Genomic DNA, 24478 nt, shown 5'->3' on the forward strand with positions numbered 1-24478 from the left:
ATATGAGTCGTTTCAGTGCCATCCATGGCCTTAAGTGTTTGCTGAATCAAGGACTAGCCAAGTCTGCAGACCTAAATTCACAGACTTGTTTAACTGTGTTATTTGAGAACGGTTTTGCTGGTTTCATATTTTGTAATGACCTTCGTAAGATTTTTCGTATCAGTAAAGCACCCATGAAAGTTTCTAACCTGGTTCATAAATACACTATGAAAAAATAAGCAGCTACAATGACTCTCTTCTACACATTTTGTTAAAAGCAACACCTGGTTTGAAAAGTTATTAAAGTAATTTTCCCATGGTAAAATATATTTAAAAAAATAAACTCTTCATTTCGTCATCTTCCATCAAACATATAAGCTTGTTAAAGGGCGGGGCATATCTCAGGTATTTTCATTTATAAATGCAAGAGATTGAGTGTATCAATCTTTCTGCACTTAAATGCTGGTGGTAGTAAGGCCCTTTCAGCTAAGTCTCCATCAAGCCCAACATCAGTGAGCTAAAGAAACAAACAAACAAAAATGTTGCTTGCATATAACTTTTTCGTAATCCTGAATTGAAAAAAAATCCTCTCTGCTTAGAAAAAAACTCTTATTTAACTGCTGCCATTAAAAAAGTACACCTCACCTCCATGTTGTTTTAATTTTAATCTGTGATTTTGAATGCAAAGGATTTAAACACTCACTAAAATTACTGTGGCATGCCATCAGGCTCTTAATGTTCATAAATTGTGCTATTCCCCATTTAAATAAGGAAGCTACAGTTTAGAGCTAGAGCTAATGGTTGTCTTGGTGTTAAAGGTCTGCTTCCACCAGATTTTTCTTTATTCTATTTTGCAAATGACTGACAGTGCTCATGAAGTGATCCTGAAAAAACCATTCGGTGTTATTACCAAAAGCTATATAGTCTGTGTGAAAACTCTCCATGCTCATGCAGTGATTTGCATCGTTGAGGGGACCATGGTCCGCACTGCAGCGGTCTTGGGCCTGGCCACCAAGGTGCAGCTGTGCAGCCTGGGGTCTTCAGTACTCCACCGAGCTCACTATTGCCATTGGCTCATCAAATGTCGCCAACCTTATCTGCTTTGGGGTAGGGATGGAGAGAATTTCCCCAGTGTCAGTTGGTGAGTGAATACCATTGTCTATCATGTTTGAAACTTCCTCCTCGTGATCCTCGTACAGTGTGTTGATGTGCAGCAAAGGGTGGGCTGGGTTGCAGTTCAGTGCAGGTGTCGGCTCAGGCTTGACTTGGTTCAAAGTCATACTGGTGGCAGCAGTGGTTGTGGCTATATGGTTGTGGTTACACGTCACAAAAGTCCCAGCAGCAGGCACAGTTCTGCATGTCTCAGATGAGTACAGGATCTCTTTTGCAGGATGAGGGGTGTCTACAAGAAAACAAAACAGCCAGTTAAAAGACAGGTAGTCTGTCACCCTTCCAGTCCATCAGAGAGGAGTGTCCTGAACCAACAGAAATCATTGGCAGTTTTGCCACTGATTTCAGTGGGAGTAGGAGTGGACCCAAAAATGAATTTTCTTGGGATCCTTTGAGAAATCCAACAGGACTGTTTCAAAACAACAGGATTGTAAGCTCAGGGAAAGAGGGCAAACAACAAATGGGTTTTGTGAATCTCACTCTTTTTTATGCATGCTCATGCTTCCTTATGTGAATGGTATTTTTGTAAAATGAACAAAAACCAACTGAAAAGTATCTTTTATTCTCCTCTACAGTCTGGCAGGTGTTTTATACATGTTATGATTTAATGTTTTGACAAATGTTATGAATGTTGAAACCCACAGGATGGAATACAAATGCACTGATATTTTCAATGGGAAAAAATAGTGGTTACACATTGTAAGCCACTTGTCTTTAGAAAGAACTCAGCAATTTGACATTAACTGATGTATCTTTCCAGAAATTTTAAGTCTACCTTACCTGATGGACTGTAATGTGGGTCTAACTCAAAAGCAAAGCTGACAATTTTTAATGGGAATGGGGAGTAACAGAGCCCCAAAACTACAGTAATTATTTTTTGCCCTTAAAATATTCAAGCACTAATTTAGATGAAAGTAATTGAGACCAGAAAATCCCAGTAGTTTTGAGGAATTGAAATCAGAGCAGGTGACTGGATAAGGAATGCTGTAGAATAGCTCACATGCACATTGGGGAGCTGGAGGGCTCTAAGGAGCATAAGGATTTGGAAGTGACAGAAACTTTTATACCTCAAATCACTTCTTTGCTGGGCAGTGGGGTGACGGTAGCTGTCAGTCTGTCGAAGCCCAGGGGGAGGTCTTAGCTTGTAATGAGATGAGAGCCATTGCTTTAAGTACGTACAAATCTTTCTGTAACTTCAACTGCACAGTGCTTCTTTCTTATGTCAGTAGCTTACAAAAATAAACAAGACTCCGTCTATCTATCTATCTGTCTACTGATCTATTGCTTTTCTTAGTGCTCACATGGCTTTCCCCATCATTATAGCACCTAACAATTATTGATATATTTGAAACACTCCTTTGAGATTAGAAAGGGTCAGGATTTCCAAGACAAACACAGGGAACCGAGGCACAGAAAGAGCATCTCCTGCGAGGCCACACAGGAAGGGAACAGCAGAATTCCTGAACCTCTGACCAGCACCCGCACTTCAGACCATCCACATGAGCAATTTACAATGTCTTTTGCGTGAACAATGATATAAATGATCTGAGTTGTGATTTTCCTAGGTGACAAACACATGCCAACCCTAAAGAATTGGTACTTTAAGAGATTTTTTCTACAGGCACCTTAGTGTGCCATTAGCAGAGTTTCTCACACACTCTTAAGTGTCTATTACTGGCCAGAGTACTGGTCTTCTACTATGGTAGTTTCCATATGACTTGAAAGTAAGACACGTTTGAAATGTGCCAGGTGCTGGTGGAGCACGAAGAGGTATCATGGAGGCCAAACCCTCTTCATTTCCTTGGCAAGGCATGACCATATTCATAACTGTGAAAATCTGCTTACATTTGAAAAATTACCTGCACCAACAGCCTGCAGGCTGTCTTGTACAGCTCTATATGTAATAATCCTTAACCTCCATATAACTGCTAAAGAGAGAGAAGACCTATTTCTGAGGCCTGCAAGCCCTAAGATCATTAGCTACCGCAAAATCTAACAAGGTAGGTCAAACAGTTCAGATAAGCTTTGAGTTCCTGAAGATTGCTATGCAAATTATGGTCTGTGGCGGTGGTACTGGCATTATGGCATACTGTACCTTTGAGAGAGGAGGTAACGTGTACTACGACATTGTCTTCCTGGTTTAAAAATCCACCCTCTTGGCTTTTAGACGTAGGCATCGAGGGGATGGCTTGAATCTCTGGCTTGGGTTTTTTGCTACTAAGTATATATGGATGAACATCCAAGGAAAAGTGTCGCGTGTGTTTTTTTTCACTGCTTGTGCTTGGGATGGTGTTTTGCTCGGTTTTATGAGCAGATGATTGCTGTGAGGTTTTTGCAGCGGACTCTAACAAAGGAGCTATAAGGCTGTCCGTTGCTGTTTTTCTCCGCACAGGCTTCGGTTTGTCAGGTTTATGGTTTTCAACCTTCATAATGGCTAACTGTTCCTTGAATGGCTGAGGAAGGGGATTGGTAGTCGGGATCCATTTCATCTTCTTCCTTGGTCTCTTAATGATGAGCTGCTCATTAGCATCAATGTCTGCTGGATCAACACTTGGGTCTATCGTTTGGATCCCTGAATCACGCATGGTTGGAGTGGCATCATGATTGGACTGGGCCAACGCTGCAAGCAGCTGGCGTACCACATTGTCATACATCAGGTCGCTTTCATTTGTAATAAAATCCAGACGGTTCAATGATTTTATGTGGTCCCGATTTTCATTACAAAACATGGCCAAAATATTGATGTCACAAAACTGGGACTTCTGCCACTGTTTCTTGGTCTTTATTCCAACTTTGTTCAGTTTATCAAATATGAAGTTGGACTTGCGAAATATGAAGAGGTGAATTAAGTTGATGAGGATTATCAAGTTCATAAAGCAGAGAAGAACGATATCTACACCAGCAATAATCCGCTGGAGCTGGACAGATGGCAGTTTACAGTTCACCCTGATGTGCAATTTGGAGCTGCTCGTTTTGTCTGGAGGCTCTCCTAATGCACATGTAAATTCATTTTGCTTCTGCGTAGCATAGTAGGTGGATAAGTATGTAATTGGTATGATGCTTAAAAAGATGATGAACAAATGTCTCGCTAGATAAAGCTTAGCTAAAAAGTTACTTCGTCCTCTTCTTTCCAGGTATTTCTCAAACAAGTTCTGTTCAGGGCTTTTTTCCTTCTCTGCGTTCTCAATGATTTCTCTCTTCTCTCTCTCGGTGATCCCCGGGCCTTTGGACTGAATCTGTTTTTCTATTTTTGGTGCCCGCCCTTCAGCTGCACGGTGGTAGCAGTTATCAATCTCCTGAAGCAAAAAATTAAGCTCTGAAGTCAGTCGGGTGGAGGCCAGAAATTCCCAGCCCAGAGCTGGAATGTACATTATCCCAGCAAAAGCCAGCAGTGCATAAGGTAGGAACTTATGCTCAAACAAGGAAGGCCAGTGGCTGGCATCAACTCCTGGCAAGGCATCTTTTAATTCTGTCCAACAATATCCTCTGGCATACAAGGCTTGATCGCGGGTGAAGTTGTGTGGTGTGTAACAGTATATTGGCTCCTCTGTATAACAGAGAGAAAAGTCACTGCTGTGCATTTAACCTACAAAAGGAGCTCTGGAAAATAAACATTTCAAATTATATCAATTTTATTTTACTGTATCTTTACATGACCATTAAGCCCTCCATGTCTGTTAGACAGCTCAGCCTGCACACATCTTCACAAGCCCCCAGGCAAAACTGTTTACCTGGAAGTTTTAGAATGAACCTGAGCAAGAAATGTCAGCAAGAAATACATATTTGGGCTTAATTACCTCTCTGAAAACAATACCCTAAACAACTGTAACCTAAGCTCCGTAAAGCTAAAACACCTGATATCCACTGGACAGTAGCTGAGGATGTAATGTGCAAATGCTGAAAGGCTCATTTAGGTGAAATTTAATGTTCATCCCAGCTAAGTATTCTTCTAAATAAGATACAGCTGAAGGTAATGTTTTTACTCCTTATTAACAAAGTCTGCTTATTGGATATGGTAGCAAAAATTGAAACTTAAAGACATACAAGCATTTAGTCAACTGTATCCCTCCCAGTTAACACTCTTGAGCTAAAGTGTGACTGACCACAACAGAATCTGGTGTTAACTGTATTTACACTATGAAAATTTAATTCTACATTTGAAACTGTAACATTGTTTTTTGCAAAATGTGCAAATAAATGGTGGAATTCACTGTCATACAGTATCATGGAAGAAATAAATACTGTGGATCAAGAAAGCAATCAGACAAAGTAATGAAAGAAAAAGTATAACAAGGATTATCAGTACAAAGATGGTGATGCAATTTTTCTCTCAGGACATGTTTAAACCACAGGCTAATGGAGGGTGGAAGGGTTTATCAAAGGAACTAACATCATATGCTTGTCTATTGTAACACTCCTTCCTAAGCATTTGCTTTTTGCCATCGTCAGAGACAGAATGTTGGGCTAAAAGGACTTTTGTCTTGACCCAGTAGATAACTTATGGTCTAATACAATTGCATTTTTCTAGCAATACGTGAAAGTAAGATAGAAAAACTTGTGAAAGCTAAAACAGTATCAATTGCCCAAAGAACAACAGTCATTATCTAAACATCCTCTTCAAAGAGGAAGACCGTATTTTCATGTTTTGGCTCGTAGAACAAAGGGAATATATTTTACAGGGTTCTGGTATACCTTATAAAAACTTCCTAAAATGAGACCCATAGGAAGAAGGCATGTTCTCTTGAATTGAGAATTGCTCAAGAACACCAAGCTTGCTCCAGTTCTGAATGGAGTCTACAATTCAGATCGAGAACAGCTCACTGGAAAACAGTGGTGATACTGTTCTCTTAATAATACAAATAATGAAGAGAAATATGAAAATATTACATTTGATAACAATAAATAAAATATTAAAAAATTATTACGCAGGCAAGAAACTCTCATCCTTTTGACTTAGCAGAGGACTCCTTACTTGATCAACTACTTGTCACATGTGAGCAAATCAAAAGCATTTACTAGTTCTTTGGTAAAATGTAGAGGTGTAAACCTCTTCCGTGACCTACAGAGACCTACATGCTGAGGAATGCACACAAAAAAAAGTGACTCAGTGAGGATTCTTTTCTAAATATACAACCAATTTAAACAGAGTTGATAGAATAAATGATGCTACCCAAGGCAGCATGTAAAGTGAATAAACCCTGCAAATTCCTTAAAATCCTTTTTAAAGACTATTTTAAAATGATCCAACTCCAACCTCAGAGAGCTTAAAGCACTCTAATGTTACACAGCTTCCTATTTAGACTACTTTTCTCTATTTACAGCCATGCGTTCCAAGAAAAATGCTCACTGACTCTCTCGGTTTCCATAATTACATGCTCTCCCAACCCTACCCATGAAGGGATGCATACAAAAAAATTCAACACCTACTATCAAAGAGTTAGTGTACAATTTCCCAGGAGACACAGTGGACTCCTATGTGAAAACATTCCCATGGGGGAAGAAAGTCAATGAAGCATGGTGCATTTCTCATAAGCAGAAATATTTTGAATCGTGTGTCCCTAAGCTCAGTAGAACACACCAATATGAAACCCAGTTTACTGTGACATACATGGGTTCATTTCTCCTAGGTCTCAACACCACGAATACTTGGGAAGACAGCAACAATTATTCATACAAATTATCCATAAGGATTATTTTTGTATTCATGTATCAGTTGCTACTACCAAATAAACTATGAACAGTTCTCTTCAGTTCTCTTCATCAAGACCTGAAAGCTAAGGTGACTTCTGCCAAAAATTGTATATATACAACAACAATCAAATATATATATCTATTTTATAAATAAAAAGAAAACATAAAAATGTCTTAGCATTTACATTCATGTTGGACAGATCACTTGGAGACTAATTCTGCACTCTATCCGTTGTCACTGCTTCAGTGAAAACAGTCTGAAGAGCTTCACAACTCTGGTTTGGAGGGTACTTCAAAAATGGGGCTGCCCAGCCCAGTAACGAAACTAAAAGCCATTTTACAGGAATTTGTTTGCTTTTCCTCTTTTAAACATTTTTTAGCTGCTCCCATTGCCTGGTAAGTTGTGAGAGATCTCTAATTTATTGGGACAGCTGAGTATGATGTCCCATTTTTATCCAATGTTTTGTTATTTGTTGATGCTGGTCTAGTATTTTCTTTGCATATTTGTTAATTTGACATGATTTTCATTATAAACCATGCAAATCCCAAGACCCTTCAGATGAAACCCATCCTCAATGAAGTCAGTGGGATTTCTTATAACTGACTGAAGTGAGGGCGGTGGGGTTACAATGCAATTTTATTCAAACAGCATTTTCTAATATGTTTCAGCCATGCTCACTGTCAGCGAATCCCACTAATTTTGGTAGTTATTCCATGGGGGAATTTAGCTTAACCTTCTCAGCATAGGACTTGACTCACAAAGCACAGCATCAGCCTGAAGAAGCTCATTCATCTAGAAAACGGTGCAGACAATGCAGAAGAGAGGAATACTCTTCCAGACAATGATTCAAAGCAAAAGACTGATTTAGCTGTTGCCTGGAGGAGCCTGTCTCTCTTCACTGACAAGAGGCTGCCAAGCAAGGTCACCAGGAGGTCTGAGTTAGCTTTTGTGAATGTTACTTCTTGGGAAACATTGGGTGGCTTGGGCAGCATTTAACCTGGCATTTAACACCATGAAGGTGTTTGATCCCATCATAGTAGGGTATGGACCTGTTTCTCCTCTACTGCAATCTGTGTCAATCGGGAAGAAATGAAAAAGAAAAGCACCATGTCAATAACTAATCGTGTTTGTTATGAAAGATGGCAGTAACATATGGCTGGATCTCAACGTGCAGATCTGATGAGGATGGGGGAGTAAGAAGTAGTTCTCACACAGCTCACTCTAGCTGCGAGGGCCCTACTTCATGCAGTTTCAAGAAGGCACAGCAGATGTATTTTTTAATTTTACAATGTACTCCTGATAAGTTAGTAGCATTAAAAAGGCTGTAAAGTGTTAAAATCATAGCTCTGACATTGGATCATGCAATATGAAAAAATGTATTTGCTTTTAACTTTATATTCATAAATATAGGAAGTTTCTACTGATATTCTTATTTCACCCTAAAAATCCTCAAGCAGTTTAGGAAGTTTCTTTTTCATATAACCACTCCAGTCACCATGAAATGCAGCTTCTTCCCCAAGACTTTGCGGTTTAATTGCATTTGCTGCAACTGTTCAATTGTGTAGGAAAAGACAAGAGTAAGAAAAAAGAAAATTTAAAAAAAATTATTATGGTTGAGCTGATTGGTAGTCTTCTCAAGGTTGTCTAGCCTTAAGCCCATAAATATAATCTATACCTCCACTCTCCTTAATAGCTACATTCTTGTAAGCCCAAGAGACAGAAACTCCTACCAAAAAAACCCCAAAAGCAAGGTCATCAGCTCCAAAATAATCTTTTCCCAGTTCCAAACAACAATCAAAAGGTGGTTGAGAGTGGACATGTATCTGTGATTTGCACGTGTGCATCTGTAGCAAAGGCAAAAAAAAAAAGGTAAGGTAACTAAGCTGCCATCGTCATTAGCGGCTGGAATACCAAACTCAACTTTGCTGCATTAAATGTGATGCCTTACTTCAAGATTTTTAGTTCTGATGCTCAAAGCAAAATCTCAGAAAGTTCGAAGTCTGAAGGTCTGCCCTTCGGTTCACCTACACAAATGTGTTAACTACATGCCAGAATATGACATTCAACACAGTTTAGAACACATCACAAGGAATACCTAAGAACAAATCCTGTCTTCAGTGAGGACACATTTCTTTTAAATAATTTTTAAGACTAAGTAACCCCATGCTAATGCTGTGCAGAAATAATTACTACATTGGGAAAAAGTCCTTGATGTTAATATATTATAAAGTATATTATACTTTATCGTATGCTGACGAGTATAAAGATGCATACTAAGAAGCTCAGCTTCCCTTTTTTCAATACAGTTAGATGGTCACAGGAGCACTACATCAGATGTTTTCAACAGTTGTACTTAAATACATTTTATCCTGCTCACTATGAATTTAAGTAGCTTCTAGAAGTCCCCAAGACTTTTCTCATGGATGAGGTGTGAGAGACATCTCACTGAATTTTTTGGACATGTAAACAAGATGAAATAATCAACACAGAATTACTTAGTTGATTGTGCTATGCCACTTGAAAAATTAAAATCCCTTGGTAGCAATGTTTTTTCACATGCTCAGTTCTGTAGCATCTCATTCCATCAGTTTAAGTACTACTTAAATGGAGAAAAATGACTTGCAGGAAGTACTGTGGTACAAAAGGCATACTTTCGGGGAATGAAAGAGAGTGCATGGTTGCAAGAAGAGAGACAAGGCAGGGAAAGAGGCTGTGCTCAAAAAACTCTTTAGAAAGAATCTAAATGGACAGTATGGAAAGGAGAAGTGAAGGCAAAGTATGGAAGCTAGGAGCTGCCGAGTCTGCTGCCTGTTAGTTAAGGCTCTGAGAAATGCTTGTGCGCTTCCTGCAGGCACAGGCTCCCACTCCTACTGTTCCCAATCCAAAATCCGCCACCTCCTTTCAGTGGTTCCCCAACCTCCATGTACTTTTAGTATACATTCAAATCCACTCTTCAAGAGGCCCTGAATTAAACACCGTTTGTCAGCCTGCAAGTACTGGGCATGAAAACGTTAGATAAATATATCTCCTGCTTAATTTCAACAAAGAGATACAACACTAAGTTCTGAAATTCCTCAAGCAAGGGGCTGGGGTGCTGAGGCTTGGTGTTGGAACCTCTGGGAAACTTCCCACTGCAAAAATGAATCTCAGATCTGGAAATGGAATTACCAATGGAAAAAAAAAAACTATTAACTGCTGTTCTAGATCACTACACCCCAATGCAGAATCATGGAAACATTGCAAAGAACCTCAGAAGTTACCAAGTCCCACATCCCACACAAAGCAGGGTCAAGGCTGAGTTCAGACCAGCTTGATTAGGGCTTTGTCAGTCTGAAAGCCTCCAAAGATGGAGACTACACAACCTGCCTGTGCAACCTGCTCCAATGCTTTATTGTCCTCAAGGTGAACTTTTCTTTTCTTTAGGTCATGTCCAGCAAGAATGGCTGATTCATGCAGGAGTACTTTTTTCATTTTTAAGAAATGGCCATTTACAAAAATGAATGCAATGACCAGTTGCACTAGGAACACATTAGGCAAAATATAGCTGGAAGGCTACCACTGAACTACAAATAGCTAGAGCTCAGGCCGCACTATTGCATCTCAATCAAAGGAAGAGATATCAACAACATGGTTCACCAAGGCAGCTCTGTGTGTGTGTGGTTTTTTGCATGCAGATGCATGAATGTATGTGTATTTGCCTATCTATAAAAAAAAACAAACAAACACCTTGCAAAAAAAAAGTGGGCTGGTGTAGGGTACACAGAAACAACGCTGTCCAGAAGATATGGTGAAGCTGTAGATATTTATCACTCTCCATTACCTTCTTTTTACAAGTTTTTACAAGTATTCCTGGGAAACTGAGTGAAATGCATCTAACATAAACATTCACTTGTCCCTTCAAAATAAAGATAACAATGCCAATCTCTCAGTATACAACACTGTAAGAAATTAGACCTGCTCCTAAAAAGACTGAAGTGACTTCATGCATTGGGCAGTTCCTATGAACCCAATGGGATTACTCACAGCGCATAAAATTGGGCGTGTGCATCTCTCTTTGAAAAACTGATGCTGTAGGGGGGATCAATTTCAAGCTTCTAAAATATTACTATGAGCAAAAGTTACTTAAATAAATAAGGCCAACACATTTACAATGCTTTTGGTAAACATTAAAAGTAGGAAAGGAAAATATTAGTAAGAAACAGTCTATGCCCCTATATAGAAGAGTAAATGATGTCTCACACCTACCATACTCCCAGTGAAAGAAAGTATATTCCCCCAATGCAAAATATAAACCATAATAATAAATTGTGTATGTCTCCTGTGACCTCCAGCTTTTAGAATTTACGCTGGAAAAAGAAATCACACCTCATTAATTTTCCAATGAGTTGCATGATTTCAGCATTCTAGTGCAATAATTCAGTAATGCAGAAGGAATAGCACAATTTTCTAATAGCAGACAGAAAAAAGAGGAACCCAGTTTTCAGAAAACGTAATTCAAAAATTAAAAAAGATGAAAATTCTTGTACTTGCTACACCAAGACAAAGGTAAGTATGCCTCTTGTGCATAAAAATTCTTTGAGGATCTAGAAGTAAACATTCAGCCTGACCACCATGGTCCTACATAGGGTATAGGCAGCAGAAGAGGTGCTTGGGTGCTGCTGAACAGGCAGGACCTCCCAGCTCCTGGACAAGTGCCCAGACCCGAGCTAAGTATCAAGTAAGAATACTGAAAAATATACTTACTGAGTTAAATACACTACAGACTCAGTCTGGGCCTAGAGCTTCCTAGCAATTGGCTTTCTGCCCTTTTGAAGAGGGCTGCTAAACCAGCCTCATGCTGGTGCCCAACCTGCCTATGAAGAAAAGCTGCCATTCCAGTCAAGTTCTCTGAAGCACTCTGTGTACTCTCCACTTGAGCCTAAGCAGAAATTCAGTGTTTAGGTAGTATCTCTGAATCTCCCTGACTATTAGATACCAGAACACAAGTTTCTAACAGCCAAGATAAATGAGAAACTCCCTGAATTCAGCAATAAATGCCAGTATTTGACAAGGGTCTTTTATCATATTGCTCTCCTTACATTGTGTCACATACATGTAAGTAATCAGACATACATGCCTCATTCTTCTTGTGTACTAAAAGGATTGCACAAGAAAGCAGGTAGCAAACTGTTTATTTTGAGAAACAGAAATAATTTATTTAGTAGCTTTTCAGCAATTTTTTTAAAGGAAAAGAAGAAATGTGCTGGATCCTCTTCTCTCTAGAAAAAAAGAACAAAAAATATTCATGTTACTGAGGTTGAAAATGTAGTTTAAGGCAGTACACATTATCTAAACAGTATACGGGTTTTCCATCTCAGTCACACAGTCCACAAGGAATATGTAACTCTGTGATTTTAACAAATGCTGGCTAATACCCAAATTAATTCACAGCCACAGGAAAAACTCCCTTAATTTAACTGGTTTATTTCAACTACTTTATTCAAAGGGTATTTAAAGGTTAGAAATTAGTACAGCACGAGGATGGATTCCTGAAATTACTTTTGTGTATCAACTGTAGTCATATAGTCCTATTTAACTCACTGAGTTTACTCACAGGAATGAGAAAATAAAACATTCATCAAACTAAGCCTTAACTTAGCAAGCTAATTATTAAGAATTATTACTTTTATCAAAACAAAAAGACAATACCTTTACCTTTCTTAGGGAATATTCTTTCCAAATCTGAATATAGGTTCCATGCCCATGAAGTCTTCCTAAGGTACAAATTTCTCCATGATCAACAAGGTAAGGTATAGCCTTTTTTTGCCCACTCTCTGAAACCACTTGTCCTGTTTAAGAAAAAAATCTTCAAAAGAAAGTCCCTGAAGGAATGAGACAGGAAACGGCTGCTGCTAGTAGGTTTTACTGGCCTGTACTCTACAAGGATTAGTTGTAATGGGTGAGATGTAGATAAGCAGTTTCAAAGACTGATAGGTAATGGGTTAAGGTAATGCGTTACCCACAGCGGTAACTGCAACGTAAAGGCAGCAGCAGGTGTCCCTGTATTTACAATATGGGTCTTTTTTCCTTGTGGGACTGCTGCTTGAATTGCATATATTTTGGATCTGTAGAATCAATAAATTAGTAATGCACTTTCCTAGTGTATATATAAATTTACAGAACTATATTCCCTGTATGCAGTGAACATCGGCTCTTCTAAAATTAGCTGGTATGCTGAAGTTCACTTAACAGCAATCTGAGGCTTAAAGACTTGTAATGCCTGCCCAGGTTATTCAGGAGAGCAAGATACCTACTCCTACTTGTTTGATATGCTGAAGTCTGTTGGAGAGCTTGTTCCAGAAATGAGTGCGGTTATGCAGAAGGTGCAGAAACACCTAAATGAAATCTCTTAGGCTGCTCCTATAAAGAATGTGTCCTCAGTAATAAGCTACCATCCACCATGTGATGGCCATGCAGTATGGTGGTAACACCATTGGAAAGAGAGCTTATTACAGTGACTGTACTGCTGAACATCACTAGAAGCATTTCTTCCTGTGCTCAAGAGAGCTCTGTGAGAACACAGAAAACACCTGGAAGGAAATTACAATGCTTGTATTTGTACATAGAGGTATGTTTCTGTATTATATTGTTGTTTTGGATTATGTTAAGATTTGAGGGAAGGTTAAATCCATGTTTAAAAGAATGTATTCATATTCAGCCATGCAGACAGTCCTATAAAAGACATCTGAACAATATTTACTTCTAAATTCAGCACTTACATGAGGAGGTGAGTGGAATTTTGGTGATGTACAGCTCTTCTTCATAGGAGAAGAAGTCGTGTGTGAAAAGAAGTGTTTTAATGTTTTCCAAAGATCAAAAAAAATTTTTTTGGCAATTCAAGAATTCTCCTCTAGAGATGGAACCCCAAAGCAACTACACAAGCACCCAGACACTATGATGATGTGGACTAGAGTAACACCTAAAGTAAACTGCAAGAACACGTAAATGCCAAAGTGAAATGAATCATGAAAATCCACTGAGGCTGATGATACATAGACGAGGGTGGCTCCTTTAGTCAAGAGTCAAGCGCAAAATACAAACACAGGAAGCAACAGGAAACAGTAGGTTTGTTCTATTGCATTATTTTTATTTAATAACTAGAAATGAAAAAGATGGCTTGTATTAAGTACCTCTTGGCATAAACACAGCACCCAGAAAACTTCATATTGAAAAAGAAGAAAAATGCCCGTAGTTAGCTCATTAGGCAATTATGTTATTTTAATAACATAGTATTTAGGAGGCAGAGATGGCCTGTCTACTGCTTTTTTGGAAGACTGGTTCCTCCATGTGCAGAGAAACTGGGTTTTGTAAAGTATCAGAACTGTTCTGATCTAGCAGAACGGAGCCAGGAGAATCAGCCTCCCAAGGCTCCCAGGGGATCTGCCATTTCCAGTGGGGAGGTCTCCTGCCCTCCTGAACAAGTCATGGATCAGAAGACAAGGCACCTCAACCTCAAATGCCAAAATAATTACTTTAACATATAACAAAAATGCTCCAGAAATAGTCACTGAGCTCTAAGCTGCAAAAAACCGCACTATGTATCTCAGCACCTGGCTCCATCACTGCTCTGGTAACTCAGAATGTGCACAACAGGCATGGTGCCAGGAAAGAAAAGCAAACAAATCCCCAAACCTTGCTATTACACTGAACTGCTGTTTTTCCCAGTTCAAATGCAAGAGTATAACACAGCCCTGTAACTAAATCCCTGATGATGGAAATACCTGCATTCAGTGATTTTCTTAGAATAAATCCTGTAGCATGGGAAATAAAAGGAAACCTCTACAGGAATCATGCCAGTGTACTGCGAAATTATTCAGCTTTTGTAATTAAATGCGTATACCTACTGAAGGTGCCCACTGCAGTCATTTTTAATGCTGACAAAAGCTAAGGAACTCAGTGATGATACAGATTCTTCTGGAGGAGTTTTACAGTTCTAAGAAACAATACAAACTTAGATTTCTTCTAGATAATGGATGCATAATTTCTATCCAGTTTAGGGAGAAAAAAGCTTCAAAATACTTCAGAGTTGCTATGAAAAACAGTCTTGACCTTACACTTATTTATTCACAAGGTTTCCTCTTGACTAAGATGAATAAATTAAGCAGCTCTTAAACAAGTATATTTTTCACCATCTGTTCAAATTGTTGAAGTTATCTGAAAGCATGTACTAAGCTTAATTTCATGCACATTTGGGACCTCTTCACATACGTGACACTTGGAAAGGTGAAGGGTTTAATAGTGCAAACAGGGTCATGAAATTTCATATGAAAAAAAGATGATGTATTTGTGTCAATGAATTTTTAGAAATGGCATTCATAAAAGAAAAATAGCTGTAGCCCCTAGGAACTGCAGTGGAATGATTACACATGAAGCTCATGCATTTCCTCAAGTTTACCTTTTTATTTAACATTCAACTGTGTAACTTCAAATCTTTTAATGACCAAAACTCACAGAAAGCCAGCTCGCATATCTTGTGCACTTTGTGTGTGTGTGTGTCTGTCTGTCTGTCTGAATTCTCTTACCCTTTGGGAAAAATTCCATCAGCAGTGCAAACTGCCAGCGGCTGAACCGCAGTCAGCCTGTGGTTGCTTGTACTATTTCAGTTCTTTTAAAAAACACATGTTTAGAAAGCACTTAAACACAAATGGTACTGAGACACTCCTTAAATTATCTTATCACAGCTAATACTGCCTCAGAACCAATTTCTGCGCTGGTGTTGTCATGTACATAAAACAATCTGGCTCTGTACTCCTAGCACTAACAATAGTCATTTGGGAAAATGTCATCTTCACTTTCCTACTCTATGTGGCTTTAAGTGCAGTAAAAGAGAGAAAATGGAAAAGAAGCTCAAAAGCCATCTAACAGATAAGCCACGTAAGTGAGCATGTGTAAATATGCTGGCCACAACTTGAAACAAAAATACAAATTAGAAAAATTGACCAGAAATACAAAATAAAACTCCATCTTATAATAGAGAAATCTTCAACATACACTATTTCAAACATACTGTAGGTGAAATGCATAAAAACACATTGAAGTCACGCATATGCTGTACTACATGGTGAAGTAAGCATTGCTTATGCAAAATGATTACAAATCAGAAAAGAAAACAGAAAAACTTGAACTGACCCTTCAGTCATTTAACTTACTGTCTCCTTCCATTACTTCCTCATGGGAATTTTCTAGCAGAAGGGTGGTAGAGGGCTGAGCTACGTAACTGCTAAGAGACATAGAAATATAGTATTTATGAGCAATTTTTTGGTATTTTGTAGGCACTGTTTTATAAACCTAGCAAGAAAATCAATGCCAAAGTTTGGCTTTTGACTAAAATATAAAAATCAGCTGGATGACAGTTTTGCTTTATTTTAATAAAGTATCGGTATTTAACAGCTTCTGAGGGAAAAGCAAACATGACTGCAATACAGAAAGAATAATTCACTGTGAATAGAAAGCATGAGGCACTAAACAAGAGGATATGACTTAGCAATTCCTGTCATTAACCATATCAGTCCTAAATCTTTTGAAAGTTTGGAAACCAAAATATTTCAATGTTGTGAATATACCACACAACAGAAACAACAACATATTCTCCTTTGGGGCCCACCGGTCTCTGGTCCATTATACAGAGAACCTCCCAAAGACATTACTGATAGTGTTGCTCCTGAACACAGCACAACACTGAACTGGAATATTTAAACCACTTAGTAAAAACATTAAACAATACAAACAAACTACGCAGCACATCATGATAGCCAAGCATCTCTTCAGCTACTGGACTGTAGAACAGTGTCTTGGAAGTTCGGAAAATGCCATGAGTTGTTTCACTACAAAAGGCTGCCACTTGCTGCCAGTAGCATCGTTGCTGTTCATGGAGGACAGAATACAGCACTTGCTGGTGAAGACCAGTGTTAAGTACTCACAGCATCCCACCTACGGCTATGGTCTGTGTGTACTAGTTCCACGGTAAAACCAGAGAGGGTATAGGAAAGGGTGAAAACCACATGAACACCGAACAGACCTACGTCAAACTGATAAGCAATGTAGCAGTCTAATAAAACTCTGCATTCTGTACATTTTAGAAAAAAACCTGAAACTGGAAACTGAAACTGTGGTGTATTAAAGGACCGATCCCTTTTTATCTAGATCCATACCTCCCCAGACCGACCATGCATTGACATGAGATACTGAAACATCGTCACTAAAAACAACTGCTGAACACTGATACAGGCTGTAGCTAGACTGGAACAACATATCTTAGAGCCTTACCCACTAACATTTAATTAAATATGGGGGTTTTACTATTTGTTCACTATATATTAATCTGAGGCTAGTCTGCTTCAACACGAAAACACTTTAAATGCTTGCTTTAAAAATAAAAAATAACCCCAAACCCTTTACTGTGGGAAACAATCCAGCAGGCTCCAACACAGATAAAATGGAAGGATGTTAGTGACAACCTATACTTACAGGTTTACAATTTGCTTCTCCACCAGCAGTTACTTGGTATAGTAACCTATTCGTGCACTGGGACAGCACAGTACTACCAAATCTGAGCTCTCTGTTCATATTGGTTGCATTTTACTTCTATTTTGCATGGAAATAACTAACCGTTCATGTTCAAGCTGCTAGGGAATGAAAAGTCAGGCTTCTGGATTTTCAGGTATAAGAAATCAAACCCCTAATGAGTCAAATACAAGCATGGCCCTTTGCAAAGCACTGCATATACATTTGCATGAGTGCTCCAGCAGATGCCTAAGAATATATAGGCCATAATGGGCATGTTTAGTTTGGAGAAGAGGCGGCTGAGGGGAGACCTCATTGCCCTCTACAACTCCCTGAAAGGAGGGTGTAGAGAGGTGGGTGTTGGACTCTTCTCCCAAGGGAATAATGACAGGACCAGAGGAAATGGTCTAAAGTTGTGGCAGGGGAGGTTTAGATTAGATATTAGGAAGAATTACTTTACTGAGAGGGTGGTCAGGCACTGGAACAGCCTGCCCAGGGAGGCGGTGGAGTCACCATCCCTGGAGGTATTTAAGAAACGTGCAGACATGGCACTTCAGGGCATGCTCTAGTGCCCAAGATTGTCGGTTTGTGTCTGTTTGTGGGTGGGTGGGGTGTGTGGCTGGGGGTGTTTGTTTTGTGTGGTTTTTGTTTTTTGTTTTGTTTTTGGTGTTTGTTGGGGTTTTTTGTTTTGTTTTGGGTTTTTTTTTGTGATTGGACTTGATGATCTCAAGGGTCCTTCCAGCCAAGAAGATTCTGTGATTCTGTGATAATGGGGGTCATGTCACTGTTCTGACAGAAATTCAAACACATTCATATTTAAATAAAAAATTTAATTGTTATCTTTAACACAGCAATTTCCAAATGAAAACAGAGCAAACTGAAGTAAATTCCCTTGGGACTACCAATAATGTGCATTGTTAGTCTCAACAAGAACACTTGATATGGGAGAGGTTTCCTTTAGACTGCTGCCTTCTGCAGGCACCTTCACCAGGGCTGAGAGCCCTGTGACTCCAGAATTAAGTACAGATCCATCCAATGGGTCAGAGGAGCAAATCTCCAAAACTTTCCTTATTCTTTTCAAGGTCAACATACACTGACCCTTCAATACAGGATGTCCTGGTGTTATATGAAGTCTGTCTATGTGTAAGTTTTAGAAAGGGAAACAATATTCATTCTTTGCTTGTGGGTACTCGTGGGCTTTCGTTGTCTGGGGTAGCTGACTATTGATCTTAAATGATTTTATGATGATCTCAAGCCCATTATAAACATTGCACATGGATTAATTTTAATTAACTTTCTAGGGGTATTCTTTCTGGAATCACACTGGTTTGCCTGAAAAGGAGAATTGAGAGATTCAGAAATGATAATGTGAGAGGTTAACTGAGTGACTTTTCTCTTATGAAAGAAAGTTTAGGAAGTGCAAAGAAAGGCCGTATTTCTTTGCAGAGGGGCGAGTGCAAGAATTGTATCTTACTTCAGCCATCAGAGTGAAGTCCTGTCCCCACTGCAATCAACAGTCAAGCTCTTACTGACTCCTCCACAGCCTGAATTTAAGTCTCAGGAGCACATCCTAGGGGACGTGTATGCCCTACACCTTACCTCTGCAGGGGCTCAATTTCACCCAAAATGCACTGCCATCTATTAGCGAAGTTTGGAAACAAAATTTTATCTCCCAATAAATTTTGATTAGGTTACAGATTCATTTATAAGGAAAAAGCCAATCAAGGATGACAGCCCTTTTTTTTTGTGTGTACATTGAGTCAGACTGTAAGGATACTATAAGCACCAGGGGCTGCACAACAAGGAGCGTGGTCAGCAGGAGGTGATTCTCCTCCTCTACTCCACTCTGAGGAGATCCCACCTGGAGTACTGTGTCCGGCTCTGGAGCCCTTAGCACAGGAAAGACATGGACCTGTTGGAGCAGGTCCAGAGAAGGGCCACAAAAATGATCAGAGGGATGGAACACTTCTGTTATGACAGAAGGCTGAGAGAGTTGGGATTGTTCAGCCTGGACAAGAGAAGGCTCCGGGAAGACCTTATAATAGCCCTTCAATACTTAAAGGGTATTTATAACAAAGAGAGAAAGAGACTTTTTACTAGGGCCTGTAGGGACAAGACATGGGGCAACAGTTTTAAACTGAAAGAGGGTCGATTTAAATTGATCACAAGGAAGAAATTCTTTATGATGAGGGTGATGAGAGACTGGAACAGGTTGCCCAGAGAAGCTGTGGATGCCCCATCCCTGGAAGTGTTCAAGATCAGGTTCAATGGGGCTTTGAGTAACCTGGTCTAATGGGAGGTGTCCCTGCCCATGGCAGGGGGGTTGGACTATATGATCTTCAATGATCCCTTCCAACCCAAACCATTCTATGATTCTATAATATACTAGTAGAAGAAAAGCGCTATATCCAATTTAAAGCATTTTGTAACAAATTAAGTTCAGGCAGAAAATCAGCACAGTATCTGCTAAACAATTAGGTCTTGCCTTTTATGCTACTAAAACAGAAATTTGTGATTTAATTTTTCAAAAGTGATGTAGAGATCAGAACAGTCCAATGTGAGGACAAACAAATCACTTACATGAATAGCAAATGCATTAACCTAAACAATGACTTTGCCCATGGCACCAAAACAACATAATTAACTAAATAACTTTATCTTCACCCACAGGCAAACTACAGTATACAATACACTATACCACAGACATAACGATTTTTAAGGTTGTTAATTATCATCTTTTAAACAAACAACACTCTCTTTGTCCTGTGTTGTGAGGCTGAACTCTGCTTTCATATATGCTTCATCGCAGCCTCTGGCTGCAGAAGGCTTAGCATCGCCCTGGGACACCCAGGCTTCCTGGGATAAGGGGGTGCCTTCTGCACACCCCCAGGGCAGGATGCTGCTCGGCCAAGCAGTTCTCACTGCACTCATTGCCCTGGCCTTGACTACACTTCAAGCTACCCTTGATCCCACGCACATAAACTCCAAGGTAGATCAGAGAAGTACAGAGGCTTTTATCTCCTCTGTGCACTAACCATCCAGACTCTTCCAATCCAGAGCAGAAAGTTTTGTGAGAAACCACTGCTTTTTGATCACTACACTTTTATGTCTCAAGTGCACACACCATTGTTTGAAGAGCTCTACCAACACCGACGAAATAAGATGGGATAGACCCCAGAAAAGGGGGTTGTTATCAGTTGAGTGGCAGGATGGTAGCTTTCCATGGCTTACACTGGATATCATTAACAGAAGGAGTGTCAGTTTTTATTTCCTATTCTGAAGCAGTAACTGATGCACACAAGGGCCCAAAGCAAACTTTGGGAAGCTACTATGATATTGACAACCAAAGGGGCAGTAGGAACCTTACCCAATTTTGTCAGCTAAGTTTGCACTTTTCATGTGTATTATTTAAATTGCATGCAGGGAGCAGTATCCAAAGCAAGCAAGTGAAGATAGGGGTTTTTTTATAGATCAATGGTAGCGCATGGGTGAAAGGCAACACAAACTGCAGAATCAGTAATTAGCATGTATCCAGCTGAACTTTTGTTTCTACCATCATCAGTGCCTCCAGATAAGCTTGACTTAGTAAAGAAGTCTGAGTACATGCTGTTTTGGTAACAGAGTAACACCTGATCCAGGTCACATTAAAATTAATAGGAGTTTTGCTCTTGAACTCTGTGGAAGTAGAATTGAATCCACTAATCCTGAGCTCTTCAACTCCACTCCAAAAAGGAATCTATTTAGTTTCATCAGCCCCTTACAGTGTTTCTATTATATTCCCTTGTAGCTTTGAGTTTTTTCCTTTTTCTCATATTATTTTTCTAACTGCAGACCATCTGAACAAACACATGACATCATATGACAGACGAGTGTTGTCCCACATTTTTCCGGAAACATAAGTTTTCTGTGTTGCCTTGTAACCTTTGTCCTGGCAGGACACAATAGGTTACAGCCCTAAATCTTACTGGGTCAAATGAGCATACATGGTCTGTAAGCAGACACAAATGATACTGCTTTGGTACTTCTGAAAAACAGGTTTGGAACACAACCATCAGCCTGAAGAACAGTCTTCCACAGCATAAAATAATCTCAAATGCAGCAGACCCTCTCTCTTCCACATACTTGTGTGGACCCCAATTCAGAGTTGCAGAGGGACATCCAGTGTATTAATCTGAGTCTCTTACACTGATGGCTTCCTCCGCAATCTGCAGTCTCCGAGGATTTGTTCATACAGAACAAGTTACTGCTGTCTGCACAAGCAGTGAGTCATCAAAGGACTTCTGCTGGGAAACTTGCACAACATAAAGGAGCACACATGGAGGGGCATGACCTTTCCTGCACCCAAGGTTATCTTTAGGCCTACTGAGGTTCAAATCTGTACATCCCAAACAGCATGAGGGCACATATACCAGTACGCAGTCTTGTGAACTTCTGTACGGTTGCCTCTATTAGGTTACTACTCTAAAACCAAATAGAGGAAGGGATCACCAAAGGTGACCTTGAATCCTGCCTTTCAGTCACTATGAAGAGACAGTTATTAGATGTTCACCATGTTCAGCATACCCTGAAAATAATGGTCTCTTTGAGATACCTCCAGATGACCATCCAAAAAACGAGGCTCTTATCATTAACTGTGGCTGAAGATCTTGAGCTATATAACCGTATGTTTAAAAACTGACGTAGGTCAAAAAAGTTTCAACTATAATTAGGAAAAGTCTCAAGACTCCATTTGCAAGCCATTATTCTTCTACATAATTTATTTTATCTCACAATGAAAACAAATATTAAGGATAGGCAAGTGTTGGAAGTCAATCCCAAAGCAGTATGCAAAACAAGAGCCTGATTCTGGTATGTTTAGACTGATTGAATACAACCAATTCCCACTAACCTCACAAGCTACAGATGGCCAGATCAGTCCTGCATATTAAAGCGCCAATAATTTCACATGGATCTTTAGTGTGGAGCTTCAGGAGATCTTAAAAGCAGTCATGCACTGGCAGCTACACTCATCACGCCTATACTTCAGAAAGTAAAACACCGTTCACATACACGCTGATGGCCCGAAAGGTGTCATAATTTACTTGCTAATTTTCAAGGCTCATCAAAACTTGACCTTCCTGGACCGGAAGGACTCCGCACTGGCTGTGAGGGGCAACCAAACATGGGGTTTTAAATTGTTGCTGGCTGGTATACAAGACATAGGCCCTCAACAGCAACAGATATCCGTGCTTCCCACTATCACAATATGGCAAAGCACGGTGTGGATATGTCTCCATATCAGCCTCCATGAAAGCACCTGCTTCTCTCCCTAGCAGCGCAGTTAAATGCTCACGTTGTAGACAGCTGAATTAACGTCAGGACAAATGCGTGAAGTCAGCCAGGGTCCAGCTCAGGGACTGTCGAGGACCCACCTCAAGGGCCATAAAACCACTCCCCGTGTCACCCACACCAGCTCTCAGCTGCTCCTGGCCAGCGGACATCTCCCCACGGGCCCAGCCACCGGGGTCCAAGCAGGGGCTGCCAGGGCTCCCTCCCCACCTGCGGAGAAAGGCGCTTCCCCCCTGCCGAGGCGAGAGGCAGCAGCCGCCCCCTCAGCGCTGGCGGCCGTTAGGGAGCGGTGGCGGCCGTGAGGGAGTGGCCGTTAGGGAGAGGCCGCCGCCGCGAGACCGCGGCCCCCTCCGCCCGCCCCGCCCCGCCGCGCGCCGCCCTGCCCTTACCGGCAAAGTTCTTGGTGAAGACAAGGGTGACGAGGAGGATGGGGATGAGGACGGTGCCGATGGTGACCACGCGGTCGAAGGGCAGCTCCAGCTTCAGCTGGAGGAGCAGCGCCGCCAGCGCGCCCGCCTTGTCATCCTGCTGCCCCGGCAGGATGAGCTCCTTCAGCTTTTCGCCCGCCAGCAGCGCGGTGGCCATGTCGGGGTGGTTATCGATGATGTGTTGCATAAGCGGCGGCGGCGGGCGGCCTCACGCCGCCGGGCCTCCCCGGGGACGGGCGGCGCCCGCCCGGCCTGCGGGGACAACACCGACAGCGGTAACGGCGGGGCCGCGGCCCGGCCTCCTTTGCCGCAGCGGCACCATGTTTGGGCCGGCGGGACGCTGCCACCCCCCGGGGCCTGCCGCTGCCCCCCGGCCTCCCGCCGGGCCCGGCGCGGAGCTCCCCCGCCGAGGGACATCCCCCCGCCCGCCTCCCGCAGCCCCGGGGACAGCGGTGCAAAGAAGGGGGGGGGGGGGGAGGCGGAATAACGGTGCAGCCGAGCAGCCGCAGGGCAGCTGTGCGGAAGGAGGCAGCCTCCCGCTGCCCGGAGAAATGTCAGGAGAGGCGGGCAGCGGGGAAAGCCGCCCGGTGACAGCGGTGCAATTAAGCGCTGCCCCCGCTTTGCAGTTCATGCTGTACAGTAGCGGCGAAGCAGCCATGCAACGAGACCGGTTTGGAGCCGCCTCTCTGAAAGTGCTGCAGACAAGGAAGAGGGCATTTACCTGGCAACTTCGGTTCCCGCGGTTCCCAGGGGACGGCGAGCAAAACCGATGGCTTGTAAATAACGGCGGAAGCCGCAAATAAACTTACACTGCACCTTCCTGCCGGCAAAAAAGGTCCCTGCGCCTCCACAAGTAATAAAATCGCTCCGGATTCGGGGCGGGAGGCGAGTGATGTGTCGATGCTGGTTATGGCAGCGGGCGGCTGGCGCTTGCATAGAAGTGCCCGCCCGCACCGAGCAGCGGTAACGTGCGGAGCGATGCAAGACGGGGCTGGCAGCAGCCGCGGGGACGAGGAGGAGGCGGCGAGAGCGGCACCGGGACGAGCTGCGAGGACGCAGAGGTCCTTTAAGGTTTTAAAGCGCACAGCTGGAGGCTGCTGAGCCGGCGGCAGCCGCAGCAGGGCGGCCGGCAGCGGTGCGGGCACAGCAACATGCCAGGCTGCAGCGCGCAACACGTTGCGGCGGCCGCGGCCGCGTCCCTGTCCCTGCGGGAGACACCGCGCGGCGGCAGCGCGCATGCGCGGGCGCGAGGCCGGGCGGGCGCGGCGGCAGGCGGTTGGTGAGGGGGGCACAAGGGACCTGGAGAGGACGTGGAGGGGAGCTGGGCGCGGGTGACCCC

At 41.8% G+C, this 24478-nt stretch overlaps 1 protein-coding gene across 1 annotated transcript; it reads right to left on the reverse strand.

The window, feature by feature from the left end:
* Window positions 1-1019: 1019 nt before the first annotated feature.
* Window positions 1020-23326, reverse strand: PANX2 (pannexin 2). Its single transcript, XM_074169085.1, has 3 exons — window positions 23101-23326; window positions 3245-4696; window positions 1020-1381 (listed from the first exon to the last, which is right to left on the reverse strand). The coding sequence occupies exons 1-3, from the start codon at window positions 23324-23326 to the stop codon at window positions 1020-1022; spliced, it is 2040 nt and encodes a 679-aa protein (XP_074025186.1).
* Window positions 23327-24478: the final 1152 nt, after the last annotated feature.

This window comes from Numenius arquata, chromosome 2 (genome assembly GCF_964106895.1).
Source record: "Numenius arquata chromosome 2, bNumArq3.hap1.1, whole genome shotgun sequence".
Taxonomy (NCBI): Eukaryota; Metazoa; Chordata; class Aves; order Charadriiformes; family Scolopacidae; genus Numenius; species Numenius arquata.

Coding starts and splice junctions, on each gene's coding strand:
- PANX2 (XM_074169085.1), bottom strand. CDS start 23,326: ATGCAACACATCATCGATAACCACCCCGACATGGCCACCGCGCTGCTG. Junction 4,697..23,100: donor CTTCACCAAGAACTTTGCCG/GTAAGGGCAGGG, acceptor TCTGTTATACAG/AGGAGCCAATATACTGTTAC. Junction 1,382..3,244: donor CGTTACCTCCTCTCTCAAAG/GTACAGTATGCC, acceptor GTTTTCTTGTAG/ACACCCCTCATCCTGCAAAA.